The sequence below is a fragment of the Oryctolagus cuniculus genome, chromosome 17 (genome assembly GCF_964237555.1).
Source record: "Oryctolagus cuniculus chromosome 17, mOryCun1.1, whole genome shotgun sequence".
NCBI classification, from domain to species: Eukaryota; Metazoa; Chordata; class Mammalia; order Lagomorpha; family Leporidae; genus Oryctolagus; species Oryctolagus cuniculus.
In genome coordinates, this window is record NC_091448.1 from 55,930,902 (window position 1) to 55,951,518 (window position 20,617).

General features: G+C 44.7%; 1 protein-coding gene across 7 annotated transcripts in view; it reads left to right on the forward strand.

Annotated features, from left to right (window-relative positions):
- Positions 1-20,617, forward strand: part of DNAH9 (dynein axonemal heavy chain 9) — a 373,954-nt gene that overhangs the window by 216,469 nt on the left and 136,868 nt on the right. For all 7 annotated transcript variants that reach the window (XM_070061394.1, XM_070061395.1, XM_070061396.1 and 4 more), the window contains 3 exons: positions 430-626; positions 8,039-8,201; positions 10,169-10,292. In XM_070061394.1, the coding sequence (XP_069917495.1) occupies positions 430-626; positions 8,039-8,201; positions 10,169-10,292 (484 nt within the window). The remainder of the gene's footprint in view (positions 1-429; positions 627-8,038; positions 8,202-10,168; positions 10,293-20,617) is intronic.

The window sequence follows — 20,617 nt, forward strand, 5'->3', positions numbered from 1 at the left end:
TGCATTTGCACGTGAAAAAGGAAAGGATGCTTTGTTAGGGTGCAGGACAAGTTGGAATGGACGTAGTAAGGCCATCTGAGGATGGTGTCTTCATGCAACTCTGGTGAAAGAGCCCCTTCTTAAAGAAACCCATCTGTGTGTCCACACCTCCTCTTCCAATCCAGGAAGCAGAGGCCACCTGGTATCTTCCATTTCCTAGCCTCACCCAACAAGGAACAGCCGACATCACCCATGACTTCACGGAGCTGGTAAATGAGTGCTAAATACCCACATGCAAGGGCTCCTCGAGAGGGAGGAAGTGTTGGAAGTAGCACTGACACTGCATTTTTCAGGGATGTGCACAGAAAAACAAAAACCAGGTGTCTCCACTCTGTAGAACCAAATTGGGGATCAATAAGGAGGATCCCTTTTCTTACATCTCATCCTCAGGATACTGAAGAGGTCTTGGAGCAGACCCAAAGCCTGAACGTGTATTGCCACTTTGCAAGTGGAATCGGTGAGCCCAAATACATGCCTGTCCAATCCTGGGAACTTCTGACCCAGACCCTGGTGGAAGCCTTGGAGAACCACAACGAAGTCAACACGGTGATGGACCTGGTTCTCTTTGAGGATGCCGTGCACCACGTGTAAGTGTGCTGCTCTTCTTACCTTTGCTCAGTTGCTTCCCCTTCCCAGTGGCAGGGGAGTCTCCTTTGGCTCTTTGCACACCCTTCCCTAAGGCCAGGAAAACAGCTGCAGCTTCTTCCACTGGCCTTATGGGGGCAGCAAAGTGCTGAACCCAGGCAGAACTTGAATTGTTTCCATGTCTACCATTCACTATCCCTATGTGTGACCACAGTGACGCTAAAGGAGTTGAGATCATAAAAGAGACACCAAAACAGCTCAGGACTCCTATCCTTATCCCAGTGCTGGTCCAAAGATTAATTTTTTTTTTGGTAAGAAGCTCCATTTATTTAGGTAAAACAGCTTGCAAATAGATCACTGGTAAACATTACAAAATAAATACAATTTAAAAAACTTTCCAATATATGTAAAACTCACAAATGTAATCCTTTTTAAAAATAAAATATGTTCAGAGCACCCTTGGTATAAAATGTCTAATTGCTACCTTTGCACAGGGACAAAGGCTAAATTTTCTTTTAATGAAATATAGCATTTTTGTTCAAGTACACACATCTGATAGGATCATGGAAAATGTGTACTATGGGAAAAAAAATGGGGAATGTATTGTGGTGCAGTGAATTAAACTGCCGCCTGCAATGCCGGCATTCTGCATCCAAGCACTGGCCGATTTGAGTCCCAGCTGTACCACTTCCCATCCATCTCCCTGCTAATGCGCCTGGGAAGGCAGCAGAGGATAGATAGCCCCAGTATTTTGGCCCCTGCACCCATGTTGGAGACCCAGATGGAGTTCCCAGATTCTAGCTTTGGCCTGGAACAGCCCTGGCTATTTCAGCCGTTTAGTTAGTGAACCCATGGATGGAAGATTTCTCTCTCTTTTTCTCCCTGTACCTCTCTCTATATATCACTTTGTCTTTCATACAAATATTAAAAAATAATCCATGAATATAAAAAAATTTTGCACCCAAATAAACCCATCTTTTAAGTCCGTTTTCCATTTATCTTTGAAGCCTCCTCATATTTCAAAAGTCAAATGTCCTTTTGAGTATCATTGCTATTCAGCGAGTCACTGAGAGCCCTCACCAAGTCTCCCAGCTCATCTGCATTCCCACTTAATGCTATCCCCAGACTTCTCCTCACAGTCCCCAGTCGGAGTCCCATTCACCAGCCCTCCCAATCCTCCACATCCTCCGACCTTGACCCCTGGCACTCCTGGTCTTCACCAGAAAACTCTGTTCTGCCTTCAACTCCTCTGAGCCTTGGCCTCCTTGCTGATTTCTAACGGAACCCTGATGGATCCCTGAGCCGGGGAAAGCTGTTCTTTCTTCGCCACCCCGTGTCTCCCAAGGCCGAGGGGGTTAAGTCTCCCCTTTCCCACCAGCCCACCCCAGTGGCCCATTTAAGTCATCTCTCCTTTCATCCTTAACAAACCCGGTTCTTTTGAAGCACAAGCAATCGACTTTCATGCTCAGTCTCTCTCCTTGTTCCTGTCATCAGCCGACTTCAGTCAGTGTGGCTTCCAACATAGGTGATCAAACTGACTAATACTGTTTTTAGGGGAAATAATGGCTGACTGTGAAGACTGGCTTTTCTCCTGAGGCTCATCAAGCTCCAAAGATGAGTTCCAAAGAGAAGCCTGTACTGCTTTTCAGAGTGGCAAAAAACTGGGAAAAAAAATGAAGTGTATCTGGATGTCCAATTTCTGCATACCTGCGTTAAAATATCCTCCCTCTTCCTTTAACCTTGTACTGCCCTTTCTTCTCCTCCCTGGGGCTCAGGGACTCCTCTCTGCTGCCTCTACTGGACAGACAGAATAGAAGCATCCCCATCTTAACCAGAAAAAAAAAAAAAAAAAGAATGCAAAACAGTACAGGGAGAAGCAGACGAACTAAGATCTCACAGCCTCTCATTGCTGCACACAGTACCTGGGACATGGAGGCTTTGGGGCCCACCTTCTGAAGTTCAAGGTGCCAGAGGGACAGGGCAAGATGGAAGGGGTGTGTGTGTGTGGTCTGAGGAGGCAAATGCTCATTCTGACTTCATCTAGCTGTGTTATTCTCAGCACTGGAGTCCTTAACATTTTCTTTTCTTTTGTTTCTTATGTCTTTTTCCAGCTTTGCCTTTCTTCCCTTCAGCTATTTTGATGTTGGACCCAATAACACACGGCTGTGTAGTGCTTAGGGCTCACATCTGGAGACAGAACCAGATCAAAGTTCCAATCCTGGTCCTGCCGGCGCCACGGCTCACTAGGCTAATCCTCTGCCTGTGGCGCCGGCACCCCAGGTTCTAGTCCCAGTTAGGGCGCCGGATTCTTTCCCGGTTGCTCCTCTTCCAGTCCAGCTCTCTGCTGTGGCCCAGGAAGGCAGTGGAGGATGGCCCAAGTGCTTGGGCCCTGCACCCGCATGGGAGGCCAGGAGAAAGCACCTGGCTCCTGGCTTCGGATCGGCGCAGCGCCAGCCGTAGTGGCCATTGTGGGGGGTGAACCAACAGAAGGAAGACCTTTCTCTTTCTCTCTCTCTCACTGTCTAACTCTGCCTGTCAAAAAAAAAAAAAAAAAATCCTGGTCCTGTCACCCATTGGCTGAGGTGCTTTGGGAAGAACGCTTAACTTCCCAAGCCTCAGCTTCCTTTCCTGGAAAAATGAGACTAGTAAGAGGGTACCTCTGTGTTGCAGGGTCACCACTATCGAGGTAAAGCACTTTGTGCTGAATAAGCAGTCAACAGATAGCAGGGTCTTCTTTGCACAATCACTTTCCTTAAGATCACCATTGTCAATTTTCTCCTGACTTCTTATTCTTGTTCTGCTTTCTTTTCAAAGCCTTAAACTGCATCTTCCCCCTTCCCACCCCTTCCTTTGGCATAATTTCCATACATCTTTCCCTTGGCTTTTTTGTCTTTTCACTCTCCCATATATGTTTCTGCCTCATTTTTATTCCTCTTAGAATCACTCAGCAGTCCTTAGCAAAACAGGAGCTTCAGATCTACGTCTTTTGTCCAAGTATCTTATCAGTCCTCCAGGGGTGTGTGTGTGTGTGTGTGTGTGTAGTCATCAATACACCAGCTTCCTCCAGCTGTGCTATGCTGCATCCTCAGCTTTTGTTTTTAATCTCCTAGAAATTCAGTAATGGGCTTAACTTAGCCCGCCTTGGTTTTCTGGCCCAGGAGCCCTTTAGAATATTGATCTTCTTTCTAAATGTTGTAATTTAAATGCAGAGTCCTGTGCCCTCGTCAGAGGTTGTTAATGAATCCCCAGCTGGAATCTAATGCTGACGATTGCAGACTTAACCACTCTTCTTTGGAAACTTCATCACTAACGATGCATTTCCCATTAGATATTGAATAACATGGGCCATGCTAAACTGAGTTCAGGTCTTCCAGAAGAGGCTAGGGTGTTGGGCAGCCCAGAAAAACCAGTGGCAATCCAGCGCCACCTCTAAGCTCACCTTTCTCTTTCTTCCACTAATCCATTCCTTTTTCTGAATCACAAGAGTGGCCCTGGATATTCTAGCACCATAGTTTCTCCTTCCATCAGGAACCATCTAACATAGACACAGAGCAAAAGATCCCTTGCACCTTGCAAAATGAATGCTTGTGCACATACCCCCGGGGAGGCTGAACATAAGGCATGGCTAGTTTTATTTCAATGTAACAAAACTTTATTGGATTACTTCAGGGGACTAGACCTACATGCGTTCTTCCGGAATCCAGAAATGATGGCTTAACACAGAGCAAGGGATTTGTAAATCTATCTGACACAAGACAGAGTATCTTGAGGTATTGTGACACTGCAGGTTAAGCCACTGCCACCTGCAATGCCATCATCCCATGAGAGTCGGTTCAAGTCCCAGCTGCTCATTTCTAATCCAACTCTCTGCTGGTGAGCCTAAGAAAGCAATAGAAGATGGCCTAAGTGCTTGAGCCCCTGACACACACATGGGAAACCTGGATGGAGGTCCAGTATTCTGGCTTCAGCCTTGGTCCAGACCCAGCCATTTGGGGAGTGAATCAGAGTATGGAAGATCTCTGTCTTCTCTCTCCCTCTCTCTATGTAACTCTGCTTTTCAAATACAAATCTTTAACAACAAAAATAGTGTACGAATCACAATTAAATCAAAGTGTAAAAGTAAAATCACACACACAAAAAATCTAAATGTAGATCAACTCTGGAATATTTAGGTTAAAAAATTTAAACTACACAAAAATTACTGGGATACAATTTTTTTTTTTTTTACAGGCAGAGTGGATAGTGAGAGAGAGAGACAGAAAGGTCTTCCTTTTGCCGTTGGTTCACCCTCCAATGGCCGCCGCGGCCGGTGCGCTGCGGCTGGCGCACCACGCTGATCCGAAGGCAGGAGCCAGGTGCTTCTCCTGGTCTTCCATGGGGTGCAGGGCCCAAGCACTTGGTCTTCCATGGGGTGCAGGGCCCAAGCACTTGGGCCATCCTCCACTGCACTCCCTGGCCACAGCAGAGGGCTGGCCTGGAAGAGGGGCAACCGGGACAGAATCCGGCGCCCCGACCGGGACTAGAACCTGGTGTGCTGGCGCCGCAAGGTGGAGGATTAGCCTAGTGAGCCGCGGCGCCAGCCCTGGAATACAATTTTAAGTCCTAAAAATTTATGTAAAAGAAAACTAAAAGGCAAAAGTGATTAACTGGAAAGTAAATCAAAACAGACATAAAGAGGACATACACATGTACACAAGCAGAAAATCCACAAAATATAAAATTACTAAGCATGAAAAATGTCCAATTCCTTAGAAATCAAAAAATTAAGCCATAATATTTCCAGTCATTAAATTAGCAAAGGTTAAAAAATATAAGACCCAGTGTCAACAAAGGTTGGGAGCCAGCCCTGTGATATGTTGCTGCTGAGACTTGCAGACTCACACCTGCTCGGGGTTCTTTTCCAAGCACAAGTACATCCCATAGGAGAGGTGAAGCAATGAGTATGTGCCAGAAACTTGTAGTAAGAAAATGCAAAGCACAAAAGCTCAACATGAACCCTGTCCTCTAAGCTCACTGCACTTACATATTGTTAGCATGTCAAACTCCACCCAACAAAATTACCTACCACGTCCCCAGCCCTTCTTCTAAATTGGGGTTATACCTTAAGTGTCTCCATCATTATTTAATTTGAATATGGCATTTCTGATGATGATCTCATTAACACAAGACAGGGACCCAGGGTTATAATCTATGCAATTAAGTCTCTAATGTAACCTGTGCTCTGTTTGGCTGAACTTTGCAGAATTTCTGATTCTCATACTCTTGGTTCCAAGACTACCAACACCCATCATCTCTTCCTCTGTTTCCATTTCTCTATGATGGCTAAAATACTGTGTTATGGGTCCCTGATTCTATTGACTTAACACATTCAAGAGACATAATCTAATCTATCTTCACCCTCTAATGTAAGAGATTCACCTTTGTTCAGTTCTTTCTAAGAACAGCACAAATTGACACTTCCATCTTGAGTGAATAGCTTTTCAGTACACATCAAAAGCCATAACATCATCTTACTGTTTGACTCAGCAATTTCATCTCTAAGAATTTACCATGAGGAAACAGAAATATAAACTTAAAAAAAAACTCACATTATTTAGAACTGGAAAATACTGGAAATAACTCAGATTTCCAATAGTATAGACCATAGAACACAAGCAACTTGCTCAATTCTTGCATATTGATGTTCTACACAATATTGTCCCACCATCAAAAGCATGGTTTAACAGATTATTTAATGGCATAGGGAAGCAATCACAATACACTGCTAAAAGGAAAAAAAATGGTTTCAAAACATTGTCCTCAATAGTCAAGGTAAACCCAGTTTTTAAAATATAAAGGATGGGGAGTAGGTCCTCAGCCTAGCAGCTAAGACACCCATGACCCACATCAGAGTACTTAAGTTTGATTCCTGGTTCTGACTCCTGACTCCTGGCTCCAGTTTCCTGCCAATGCAAAACCTGGGAGCCAGTAGTGATGGCTCAAGCACTTGGGTTCCTGTCATCCATGTGGGAAACCTGGGTTGAGTCCCTGGCTACTTACTGGCTTTGGCCCCAGACCAATCATGGCCATTGCAGGCCATTCTGGGCATCTGGGGAATGAACCAGTAGATTGGAGGTATCTCTCTGTCTCTTAAATAAATAAAATTTAAAATGCATAGGGTAGAAAACACGAACCTTCAGGTATCATAGATGTATATATGTATATATATTTATAAGCATACAGACACTAGAAAACATCCAGAAGGACATGTAATGTCAATAGTGTTTATAGCTGCTCTTTGATGATGGGCTTCAGTCCTGAGAAACCCATAAGCTGAAAATATTTTAAGTCCAAAATGAATCCAGCTCACCTAATAGGCATCACAGCGCAGCACATGGTAGAGTGTCAGCTGTTTCTGTTGCCCAGCCTGAAGAGAAAAGAGTCTACCACACGTCACTGGCCTGGAGAGAAAATCAAGGTCCAAGGCTGGGAGTTTGGATTTTAATGAGTGTATATCGCTTTTGCACCCTTGTAAAGTTGAAAGATCCGTCAACCAAACTACCACAAGTCAGGGACGGTGTGTATTCCTGAGTGAGGCGTTATCTTAAAAGAAGAAAAGAAAAAAGGGATAGGGGTTGTTTTCATAAATAATGTAGCACCTGAGGGGAGTTGAAGAAAAGGTTTTCAGGGCATCCTGGAGGGAAAGGCCTTGAACAGGTTCTATGGAGGTGGGATTTCCTCTGGAAGTCCTGGTCTCAGCCCAGCAGGAGGCCTGGGGTATTCCCCAGGGGCAGGGAGGAGTCTGCTCACTGAGTGCTGAGAAGCATAAGGCAGTGGCAGGAAGAGCCCAGAGGCCTAGGACTAGGATGCGGGTGACAATAAAAATCCACGAATATTCATTACAGAGGCGTGGATGTCCTGGAAGGATTAAGGGAGGAAGAGAGAATGAAGTTGGGGCGCCCTGTCCTTATCCTGCTGAGCTTCTGTACCTGTTCTGTATCTGATTCATCCTCTAGCCTCCCCCCACATTGTTTTAGGTGTAAATCTTATACTTTCCTCTTCTAAACCAAGCGCACGGTGAAGTGGGGAGGTGGGGGCAGAGTCAAGTTTGGCTGGGAAGAAGAAAGAGGGTGATTCTGGGTCCCGCCCCCTATGCTGTCACATAGGCACTTAGATCCTGCCCACCGGCCTGCTGCCTTCTCACCCCATCTCTCTCTCCCTGGGCCACCCACGGGAACTGCAGCTTCAGGCGAAGCAGTGTCAACTGCAGTCCAAGACGGTGAGGCCAGGCTAGGGCTCATCTAATCACAGCCTCCCAGAGCTCAGCCCAGGACGTGCCTCCAAGGGAGGCTCCTGTTCACACTCAGACACCACCCAGGCTTCCCACAGCAGCAAGGCCCATCACAGCAACGTCCCTCTGCTCCCTCGTCTGCAGCTGTCACATCAGTCGCATCCTGGAGTCCCCAAGGGGAAACGCGCTGCTGGTTGGCGTGGGTGGGAGCGGCAAGCAGAGCCTCACAAGGCTGGCAGCATTCATCAGCTCCATGGAGGTTTTCCAGATCACTCTGCGCAAGGGCTACCAGATCCTCGACTTCAAAGTAAGTGGGTTGGGCAGCCATCGGGGTACAGACCTGGCTCCTGTCCCTCCACCCCCAAACCCCTGTCACTAGTTCTACGATTCCCCTGCCGAGAACCTCCCCTTTACTCCCTTTTGGGCTGATGTTGCAAGTGGCTTTTTTTTTTTATTCAGCCCAAGAACAGGAGCCTTTCCAAGGTTGCCTTTACAAGAGCTCAGCTGGCCTCGTTGTGTCTGTGGGGCCCCAACTCTTAACCATGCCAGAAGCACATATTTAAAAGTTTCTTCAAAAAGATGGCAGAAAACATGTGTTACAAAAAAATAAAAAATTTAAAAACATGCACAGGTTAAAAAAATTGTACCAAAATAAGCTTATCTTTTAAGTCCATTTTTTCCACAAATTTTTCAAATACCTACCATGTAACACATTTAACACACAGTTCACTAGTTGCTAAGTGAACTAGATTCCTAAGAAATTCATGTTTTCAGAAATGGGTTTGTTAACCACTGGTAGCTGGGACCTTCAGTGACATCTGGTTTCAGAGAGCAGGCACTAGGAGCCATGATACATGCACAGGAAAGTGAGGAAAGGGATTCTATACAAGCTTCAAAGGTCAGCTTGTCCAACCCCCTCCCTTCTATCCATGGCCACAACTGAGTCACAGTACGAAGCCACAGAGTAATCTTGGTCAGGACGTGCTTCTTGCTGCCCCTGACAGAGCTCCAGCCAGCACTGAGCCAGACCTGCCCACCTGCTCTCCTAACCTCTGAGCCGATGATGGGAGAGGCACATGCTCATTTCTGCTGTGAAACTGCAGCTCAGCCTCGCGTGACATTGGCTGAATCCAAGGTCACACGTCAGGTTCACATTATGTCTTTCTTGAACGCTCCCAGAAAAGACAAGATAGTGTATGCATGGTTATACGTTTACAGAATGATACAAGACAGTGGTTCTATACTAAGACTTTATCTGTGTACTGGAATCACTGGGGATTTTCGAGTAATGCTGACACCTGCATCCCAACCCTGGATGCTGCGATTTAACTGCTCTGGGGAATGGCTTGGGCCTCAGGGGTTCTCAGTGGCTCCCCAAATGATTCTAATGAGAACTGAGAAACACTGTCTTAGATCATTCCTCTCGTGCATGAGGTGAGAAACACTGATCTGAATGGAAGTTTATTTTCTTTGAAGGGGAGGGGTCATGTGGAACTAAGCAGACTCTGCCATCTGAGGCTGTTAAGGAATGAGCTCTGAGTGGTGAGAGAGAGAGAAAACAAGGCATGGGGCTGACTGCTGGGGTATACAGCAGAAGAAGCAAAATTGACTAAGCTGGATAGACACAGGGTTTGTCATTCCAGCCCAAAACTTCACCCACCTGCAGTTTTGAATGGATATAATAACCTACCAGTGATCACGTATATATGTGTGCATACCTGTAAGGTATGTGTGTGTGTGTGTTCCCCAAAATGTGACTTTCAACAATAACGTTTGAATAGAGTTGGTCAAGAGAACACAAAGACATTGCTACCATAAGATGTATTTGTCCCCCGTGCTGGTAGCCCCAAGCCCATGACTCCTCTGTCCAGGCCAAGAGTGGTCACTTACCTTCCAGAGCAGTGCATTCGCTTGTCTGATGCTAGAAGGAACGGAGGAACAGGGGACTCCTTTGTCCTTTGGAAAACTACAACCTCTTGGCACAAATCCGGAGCTCCAGAGGCTGGTGCAGGAGCCACTGTGGCTGCATGAGTGAAAGGTCATCAACCCGCTGTTGATTGCCCCCTGTGCTGGCACTGAGGCCTGGGAACAAGGCATATGTTCCTGCCTGTGGGCACGACAGCACTCCTCCCTGCACCCCCAGTGCTGTCTTGCTTTATTTCTCACCAAAGCAAATAAGAAAATGGTTCCCTTCCTAAAGAGCAGATTGGGGATCTCTCTTTTGAGAGAGGGGAGGCCTTGTTCTCAGATTTCTGGCTTGGATTGTTCCCACAGGTGGACCTGGCCAGCCTGTGCCTGAAAGCAGGGGTGAAGAACCAGAGCACAGTGTTTCTCATGACTGACGCCCAGGTGGCCGATGAGCGCTTCCTTGTGCTCATCAATGACCTCTTGGCATCTGGTAAGGGACTCTCCGCACTTGAATATCGCTAATCAATCTCCTGTGGAACAAATCACTCAAAGGCAGACACTTGGTCCCAGGCCACAAGCATGAGGTCATAGACATGAGGGAGGAAACGGACACACTGAAGGGGCTGGTGCTGGGCCAGCTGACCTGGCTCTTCCCTTGTAAAACAGACAAGAATCTAGGGGCTCCCTTCGTGGGACTAGATCTGATTCTCGGGGGAAGAGCAGGTTCAGGGCCTTGTGATCTGCTGAGCCCAGAGAGAAGGTGCTGCCCCTGCCCATAACCCAGGCACAGGGAAACTGGGCTGCATGTAGTGCCTCAGGTGGGTTAGGCATTGGCAGGAATATTCAAACAGGGAGAACATGCACATGCGACACTTATGGAGCAGGCCAACATCAAGTCACAATTGAACGAAACAAGGATTCAGAGCCTTATGGAAGCAAAGTGGAAGCATGACCAGATGTAGCTTCTCTCCACAAAGTATTCCTTGGTCTCTATGTATCTTGATGGAAGTCACGTGCTCTGTGACACTGTTTGTGTAAGATAAGAATTTTAGTCGAGAGTTCAATCTTTGTTGTTTTTTTCTTTGAAATTTATTTATTTGAAAGGCAGAGTTACAGAGAGCAAGGTCTTCCATCTGCTCATTCACTCCCCAAATGGCCACAATGGCCTGAGCTTGGCTGACCTGACACCAGGAGCCTGAAACTTCTTCCAGGTCTCCCACATGGGTGCAGGGGCCCAAGGACTTGGGAACTGCTTTCCCAGGCCATAGCAGAGAGCTGGATTGGAAGTGGACCAGCCACATGGGATGCTGGCACTGCAGGCAGCAGCTTGACCAGCTATACCACAGCGCTGTTGTTCTTATTTACGTAGGAATTCATGGCCCTAACCACTCAGAAAACTATACATATATATGTATATATGTACACACATACATCTCCAAAATAAGGAAATAAACTCTGTGTGTGTATTTGTGTGTCTCTTTCTCCCTCTCTGCCCTTAAAATAAATAAATTTTAAAAACAATAAATTTTTAAAAAGTGGGCCAGTGTTGTGTCAGAGCAGGTTAAGCCACTGCCTGAAACATTTGAGCACTGCTTGGAGTCTCAGCTGCTCCACTTCCAATCGAGGTCCCTGCTAATGTACCTTGGAAAGTATCAGAAGATGCTGCAAGTACTTGGGCCCCTACTACCTACATGGGAGACCCAAATGGAGGTCCAGGCTCCTGGCCTCCACTTGGTCCAGCCCTGGCTGTTGTAGCTATCTCTCTCTCTCTCTCCCTCTGTTACTCTGCCTTTTCAAATAAGTAAAATAAATCTTTCAACAAGGTTAAAAATTTTAAAAGAGAATAAAGTCCTTGAATTATGTATTTACATAAATGTGTGGGTGTTTATACCAATTAAACAGGGATATGCTTTCCTGGCTCTTCACCCAAAGGCAACATCTGCAAAACCACCCCTTCCTCTGGGGTTAAGGAAACAAGACAGTGCACAGATGTCCCTGCCTCCAGGTTTCCTGCCCTTCAGAAGCTCACGTGCCCATTGTCCACCCACTGGCTCTGAGTGAACACTCTTGTCCGTGAAGTGCAGGGACCATATCACAAGTGCCCTTGAGGATCCACCCCATGTGACAAGTGATACATTTCAGGATGGATCCTGCCAATCCCTGGGAACCTCACTGGTCATTGTCTGCTTCCTGTTTTGTGGCACTGCACCCCATGCTATGTTCCTGTTACCTCTAGGAACAGCCACTGGTTCAAGGTCCAGACCAGGCACCAGCAGGTACTCTGAGAAAATTTCAGTCTGTTCCCATAAGGACCTGTGTCCCAGGTTCTTTCTATCTTGGTTCTTACCATTACACTGGTCCCTCAGTCTCATTTCTTTTTTTAAATTGAGAGGCAGAGACACAGGGAGACACAGGAAAAGACATCTAAAGAGCTCCCATCTGCTGATTCACTCCCCAAATGTCTGTAATAGTGAGAACTGGACCGGCCCAAAGCTGGGAGCCGGGAACTCAATCCAGGTTGTAAGGGCCTAACCACCTGAGCCATCGCCGGCTGCCTCCCAGGATCTGCATTAGTAGGAAGCTAGAATTGGGAAGCAGAGCCAGGACTCAAACCAGACACTCCAATAGAGGGCATGGGCATCCTAACCAGTGCCAAACACCTGCCCCCCATATTCTCCTTTCTTTCTCATCCTGCCCTAACATACCTCTATTTCCAAGAGTTTGCTTCTGAACTCTTAAACCTTTTCTCCTCCAATACAACAAAATTTTCCTTTCCAAAATACTGTCTCTTTAACATCTCACCATCTTCTACCTTGGTATTTAACCTACTAATATTGCCTCACCTTTTATTACTTTACTAAATAATGAGACAACTACCCTCCTACATGGAAGTTACCCTAAAGCTTTTAATTTTTAAAAACTATCTAAGAGAGTAAAACTGCTCCCAAAGACTTATGACTTTGGAAATGTTAGGCATGTTGCCATGTTGCCTGTATTTCAACTGGCACCGATCCAGCCAGGTCACCTACTCCTAAAATAACATCTCAGACACAGAAGTTGCTACACTTGTACCAATTGAAATTTTATTTCTCAATTAAATATCTTGAATTTTTCATTTAGAGGACAACATTTTTTTCAAGTGCAAATGAGTTTCTGAAGCCTTGCCCAGTGAAAACTTAATGCCATTAGCCTGTTCCAGAGTTACAGGGTTTCAGGCCCACAATTCCTTTTTATGATTTTTATATAGGTAACAAAAAAAAAAGAGCAAGATTTGTATGTACATGTTAAAATGGAGATACAGTTAAGATTAATACTTTTTTTCTTCTAAACTTACTCTTTCTTATTAACTATTCTGACAGGGAGAATTAGTTCTGATTTTCAACATCAAATATTTTCTTTCTAGGAAGTAACTGACTGCCCATCTTGTCAAGGCTGTAGGAGTCCTAGAAAACTATCTCCCTGATTTTTCCATTTTGTGGGATTATGCCGTTACTCCTCCCCTAGGTAACACAGTAGAGACCAGGAAACTGTACTTCAGGCTTCCTCACCTGTAAGTCAATTTTAGATTCCTGCAGGTTCTCCTAGGCTTGATATGTACCTTGGGTGAATCCCATGCCTGCAGCTTCTCCTCTGAAACATCTCCCACAGTGAACCAATGGACTTCTGCTACACTGTCTGCTTTCCTCTCAAATTTATTTGGTTCATTATTTCACCCCTCTGCTTACACCATTTCCAAAAAAAAAAAAAAAAAATGACGATAATTTGGTTCATGAATCCCACTTCTGACACCAACTGTAGCATTTCAGAACCCTTTTTTTTTTTTTTTTTTTGACAGGCAGAGTGGACAGTGAGAGAGAAAGACAGAGAGAAAGGTCTTCCTTTGCTGTTGTTTACCCTCCAATGGCCGCCGCAGCCGGCGCACCGCGCTGATCTGAAGGCAGGAGCCAGGTGCTTCTCCTGGTCTCCCATGGGGTACAGGGCCCAAGCACTTGGGCCATCCTCCACTGCACTCCCTGGCCACAGCAGAGAGCTGGCCTGGAAGAGGGGCAACCAGGACAGAATCCGGCACCCCGACCGGGACTAGAACCCGGTGTGCCGGCGCCTCTAGGTGGAGGATTAGCCTATTGAGCTGCGGCGCCGGCCCTGGAGGGCTTATTAAAACACAGATTGCTGGGCTCCATCCTGGTTCTTAGCAGGTCTAGGTGGGGCCTGAAAATCTGCTTCTCTCGTTAGTTCTCAGGTGATCCTGGGCCTGCTGGTCTGGGGGCCACACTGTAATTAAGAGTCCAACAATCAACTGTAGAGGAAATAGGGCCACAGTAGAGCAAAGAAAGCAAAGCAGACCCCTCCTCCCAACACAGACTGCACAGTGGCTGCTCCTCCTTTATGCCAGTTACATCTCAAGTGTTACAGATGGACAGGAACACTACACACTGAGTTGTAAAAATTTAGTTCCTGGTTGAATGATCAAAACACAAACAGTTGTATAAGAACAGGGTGGTCATCCAGGTCAGGAGCAGATGAAGCGTATCTTTGCGCCACTTCCCTTGACTGTCAGAATCCTTATTGGAAGTCATGCAATTGTTGGTAGAACTGCAAGAAACAGTACGCCCTTGCTGGAGCTTAAAAGTTCAGTTTCTGGCATGTCTTTAGGGATCTGTCACAATAATTTCTGAAGAAGATACACTGAGCATCAAACCCAGGTATTTAAGGAATTCTTGCAGAAAGCTGTGCTATTTTGGTGCTCAACCCAAACTCAGCGTCAGCAAGGCTGCATCCTAGGCTAGAAGGAGAAAGTAGACTCATCCCTGGCATCCCAGGGCAGCACCTCTGACTCCAGCTAGCTCTCCAGCCTTCTAGAAATCCCATTTTACAGCAGTACCATGACTCATTGGCATTAGCCAGTCAAGAAGGCATAGTCTGCTCCAGGTGTCATGTCTCTTCCTCTCCTACTTGACAGATTTCATACTTGGCTTTGCTTTGGGATCTTGGGATTTTCTTTTTATCTTTCAAAGGAGTTAATTGTCTTACTCCAAAGTTAAGATTTCTTTACTATGGTACATGCTAGATCACCTTGCATTTATTCATATATTCATAACCATCATTTATTAACTCCCATGCGCCAGCCAGACCAATACCATGCTCAAAGATGAATAGCACACAGCCTGTGCTTGGTCTAGGGAAGACTTTATAACCAATGGGTTCTCCTCTCCGGAAGAGAGAGTCATATTCCTCTCCACCTCTGAACCAAGGTATCCTTTTTATCTTTGTGCTAGATCTCTTCTTGGTATACATGAAAAAGTAACCTCATCTTTTAAAGACATATTAGCATGGTACATGCATTACATGAGAAGGCAGGGTCTGGAAATATTTGTAGCAGACTTGGCATTGGATTTTTTTTCCTGTGAGCACATGGCATTGAATTTCTTAATGAACAATTTATGCTGTACCATAAACTGAAATTTTGGCCTAGTTTCTCTAAAAGTATTTTAAAAAAAAACCCACAGAGTTTGAGGAGGAAAAAGCACCCATCAGTAATGCACTAGACCCCTTTTATAAATTGTTCATTTATTTATTTGAAAGGCAGAAAGAGATAGAGACAGAAGCAGAGAAAGAAATCTTCCATCTGCTGGTTCACTCCCAAAATACTGGCACAGCTGTGAACTCAATCCAGGTCCTCCACGTGGGTGGCAGGGACCCAACCACCTGGGCTATCATCTGCTGCCTCCCAGGGTACACACAAGCAGGAAGCTAGAAATGAAAGTAGAGCCAAGACTCGAACCCAGGTACACTGATACAGGGTGTGGGTGTCCCAAGCAGCATCTCAACCTCTGTGCCAAATGCCTGGCCCTGCACTGGCCTCTTAAACATACTTCATACCCTTACTGGATCTGGCCCTTATATATATCCAGCACCTGGTTGGTTCCCTCAGCTGCAAAACAGAAATCTCAAAAAGGTAATGCAAACAGATGCTTGAGTTATTGGCCTTTGCTTTTCTTCTGTATTGCCAATGTCCATACAATTTACTCCAGACTCTGTGTCTCTCTAGATTCCCCACAGGGCTAACCTCGCTCTCACTACCTATACCCAAGAGATAAGCAGCTGCCACCAACTTTTCTCCCTAATTCCGATTCCGTATCTTCTCTGTTCTTTGGTAAAGTAATTGTTATTAAATCTTCCAGAGATACAGAAATGTTATGTTATTAAATCTTCCAGAGATACAGGAAAAAAAATAAGTAAATAAAGGAGAAACAGCCTTACTTGTCCACTCAAAGGATGGACTCAGACTCAGGAAGCGCAGTGAAAGTGAAACTTGCAACACCAAACTCCTGATGGGCCAGCACACCAGGGTGGTTTACAGTAAGCTATTTATTTCCTAGCACGCAGGTCCCACCTCTCTGCCCCCACCCCTGGTTCCTCATTGGCTGAGTAACTACAGGGTTGCAATCTTCCCTGCATGTGCTTCAGCTGTTTTGGCCACTAATCTCCCGTTTGCCTAAGAACTTTCAGGTGCATGTAACCTAGCTGTTATGCTAGCTAGTTGTCTGCTCACAACTAAACACCTTCCTTTGAAAATGAACCCAGTGTTTACATCTCACCATACCTACTACCCAGTTGAGGAGGTAAGACAACACTGACACAATCAGAAGCCTCTGTGGATGCTGTGTCGTTTCATCTTTTTTTCACATCAGCACTTAACACATATCCTGACCCTTAATTGACCTTCCGGAGGTATTCTTTGAACTTGATAGTGATGTGCCATCTTACACACTAGATAGGACTACAGTTGAACATATGCTTTGGGAAGTTTCCTAGAGGTGGGATGAGGTGGGCACGGGTCTTGAAAAAGCAACTACACTCCCTTGGTCTTTCTCCCATGAGACCAGAGTAACATTGATGAGAACTTTCAAGCCCATAAGCAAGCGTGAAGCTACCTTGTTTGTAGCTCCACCTTCTATCACCAAGCTCCAACTAACTGATTCGTGTTAAACTCTTCTTCCCCCCAAAAGCAGTCGTGGCCTCTCATGAGTCCACTAATATAGAGCAGATAAAGGTAAGTCTGGCTTGCAAATACTTTAATGACTATGAAAAGCCTGTAAACACTTAGGGGCAGACAGGGTTTCCCAGCTCTAAGTCAGAGGAGGAAATTTTCCAGATATTTAAATAGCCTCCATCTGAGTTTACTTCACAATGTGGGCCCTTCCAACACACACACTGGAAGTTCAATTTCCTGTTTTCACCATGATTACCTACATCATTTACCACCATCCTATGAACATGGGAAAAGTCTGTAAATGGCCTGGACACCTTCTACATCTTTGCACTGGGAGTATCACGTAAACCAAAGACAGCAAACATTTTCTATGAAGGCTCAGCAGGTAAATGTTTCAGGCATAACAGATGGTACATTGTCACAACTACTCACCTCTGTCATCATAGTGTGAAAACTGTCATAGACAATATCTCAATGAATGAGTGTGGTTGTAGCCAATAAAATTTTATTACAGGCAATAAACTTTGAACTTCATGTAATTTTCACATGCCATTAAGTATTATTATTACTTTAATTTTTTTCAGTCATTAAAAATTATAAAACCCATTTTTAGCTTGCAGACCATATAAAAAAGAGGCAGATGGCCAAATTAAGCCCATAGGCTACAGTTTGCCTCCTCAATAAACAGCATTTTACATATAAAATACCAAAAGGACATAAAACCTACAACATTCAGATAGGAGAAAGGTGATGATTGTAAATTCTACTATTACAGATTTCTCAAGACCAACGACAACCCCAGTTCTCACTAGAGGGCTCCGACATATTATCAGAAAAGGAAATGCACATAATCAAGGAGGCCACAGAAAAAACAATATGAACATCTACAGGCAGCCGGCCCCTGAAGTTGAATGAATATGGTTCGTGCCAATTCCACTTGAGCACTTCTCTTTTAAACCGAACTTCTTAACTCCTAGCACATGGTGAATATCATTTTCTATTAGTTTTCCCTGGTCTCTATTTTTATTTTAAGTTTGCACATGTGGCACAGTGGTTGAGTCATTACTTGGGACACCCACATCCTGTAGCAAAGTGCCTGGTCCAAGTCCTGGCTACTCCACTTCTGATCCAGCCTCCTGCCAATGCATACTGTTGGAGGCAGCAGGTGATGGCTCAAGCCAGAGACTCAGATTGAGTGCCAGGCTCTTGGCGTTGGCCTGGACCAGCTCTGGCTGTTGCAGGCATCAGAGAGTAAACAAGCAGATAGAAAATCAATCTTTCTCTCTCTCTCTCTCTCTCTCTGTCTGCCTTTCAAATAAAAATGGAAATGTATAAATAAAAAATTTTTAAAGAGGCTGAAATGCATTATTCCATTAGTAAAACCTTGATCTTGACAAGTTGCAATACCAAGTATTTTATATGCATATTAAATATTAAAGAATGGAAATTAATTCAAGTTTATCCAATTAAGGAAATAAAGTAAATGATCACTTTCCTAATAATAATTCATTTTTCTTATTTTGACCTTATTTTGATTAGAGATAATTAGCATAAGTATAAAACCTTTCTTAGCCTCCTGGTTGGGTTAATCCTGTCAAATTATGATGGCCGGAATATATTGGAGAGTTGGCAAGAGTTTCCTCAAAATGAAGTAACTCAAGTAAGTCTAGTGGTCTCGGTGACTGATAGGATCCTAGCACTCTAATTACTTACAGACACCTTGCTAAACCATCCACTTTGAGGAGCTCACCCAGGTCTGCAAAGGAAGTAGGGTGTCCCCAATGAGGATTTGATGCTGATATTTCTATGTTGGCAGTGGGAGAGGTAAAAAGCCTGTGAGTGCGGTGAAGCTTAATTTTTTTTTATTTGACAGATAGAATTAGACAGTGAGAGGGAGAGAGAGAGACAGAGAGAAAGGTTCCTTCCATTGGTTCACCCCCCAAATGGCCACTATGGCCAGAACTACGCAAATCCGAAGCCAGGAACCAGGTGCCTCCTCCTGGTCTCCCATGTGGGTGCAGGGGCCCAAGCACTTGGGCCATCCTCCACTGCCCTCCCGGCCCACGGCAGAGAGCTGGACTGGAAGAGGAGCAACCGGGACTAGAACCCGGTGCCCATATGGGATGCCGGCGCTGCAGGCCAAGGATTAGCCAAGTGAGCCACGGCGCCGGCCCGTGAAGTTTGAAGAGGAGGCCAAATTCACCTTTACATCAGACCCAGGGTCATCATGCTTTAGCGATACCCTGCTTCCTTCATGTTTACCTCCCTCTGACTCATTTCTTTTTTTTTTTTTTTATCTTTTATTTAATGAATATAAATTTCCAAAGTACGACTCATGTGTTACAATGGCTTCCCCCCCCATACCGTCCCTCCCACCCACAACCCTCCCCTTTCCCACTCCCTCTCCCCTCCATTCACATCAAGATTCATTTTCGATTATCTTAATATACAGAAGATCAGCTTAGTATACCTTAAGTAAGTATTTCAACAGTTTGCTCCCACACAAAAACATAAAGTGAAAAATAATAGATGATTTTTTTTAAATGATGATGAAATCAGATCAGACCTATTGTCATGTTTAATCCCAGTGAGAGTCAAGTTGGGAATTGATAATTTCTTTCTTTTTTTTTTTTTTTTTTTTTTTTACAGAAGATCAGTTTAGTGTACATTAAGTAAAGATTTCAGCCTCTGACTCATTTCTTTCACTAAGAAAACTTAGTATGAATCTCGTAGTACATCACATAGATCACAGCGTGTGTGACCTCCTTCATTCACCACAGTTCATCTCCATTTCTGTACTGTTTTCTCCTTTTCACCAATATTTCCATGTCTCCTCTCCAAAACCAACTCTTTCATCTGAGCTAGGAGCCCACCCCCTGTAACCTATTTCAGAATTTTGCTCAATTGCATTTCTTCTTTCAATTTCCAACTCTCCTTCTTCTCACCTGCATAAAATTTTTTAAAAATTATTTTTTACTTAAAGGACAGGCATTTGGCAGAGCAGTTAAGACTTCTGGGGATGCCTGCATCCCATATCAGAGTCCCTGGGTTTGAGTCCTGGCTCTGCTGCTGATCCAGTTTCCTGTTAATGTGAACATTAGGAGGCATTAGATGATGGCTCAAGTACTTGGGTTCCTGAAGCCCATGTAAGAGACCCCAGAGTTCCAGGACCCTTCCTTTGGCCTGGCCCAGCCCTGGAGGTTGCAGGTAGTTAGGCGTGAACCAGCAGATGGAAAATCTCTCTTTGTGTCTCTCTCATGTGTATCTCCCTGTATGTGTGTGTGTGTGTGTGTGTGGCTGACTGCCTTTCAAGTAAATAAATAAAATATATTTTATATTATCTTTGACTTGAAATGGCAACCTATTCCCAGACAAAATCCTTAGAACAATAAAGTCTACAGTTTTGACATTCCTATCATCCATTTACATTTTTCTCTGTAGAGTTTTCTGTATTTCTTTACAAAATACTCTGGACATGCAGAACATACTCAAACACCCACACAAAATAGAAACTTTCGTCCTGCAGGTACAAGAGTTTCTTTTCCAATAGTTGTCTCCAACTAAGATTCCTAGGTTGTCTGGCACATGCATCCCGACTTTATTTTACTGCCAATTGGCTCTCCACAGCAGCCATACAAATTTAGTAGCTGACAGTATTGCATGAAAACCTATTTCCTCTTATCTTCACTAACAGTTGGTCTATCTAGCATATTAATTTTTGCCAATCGTAGCTTTCCCTTCCTTTTGTGCTGGTGACATTGAGCATATTTCAAGTATTCACTGGTTATTCTGCCAGGAAGTCTCTGTCTTTTTCTTACGGA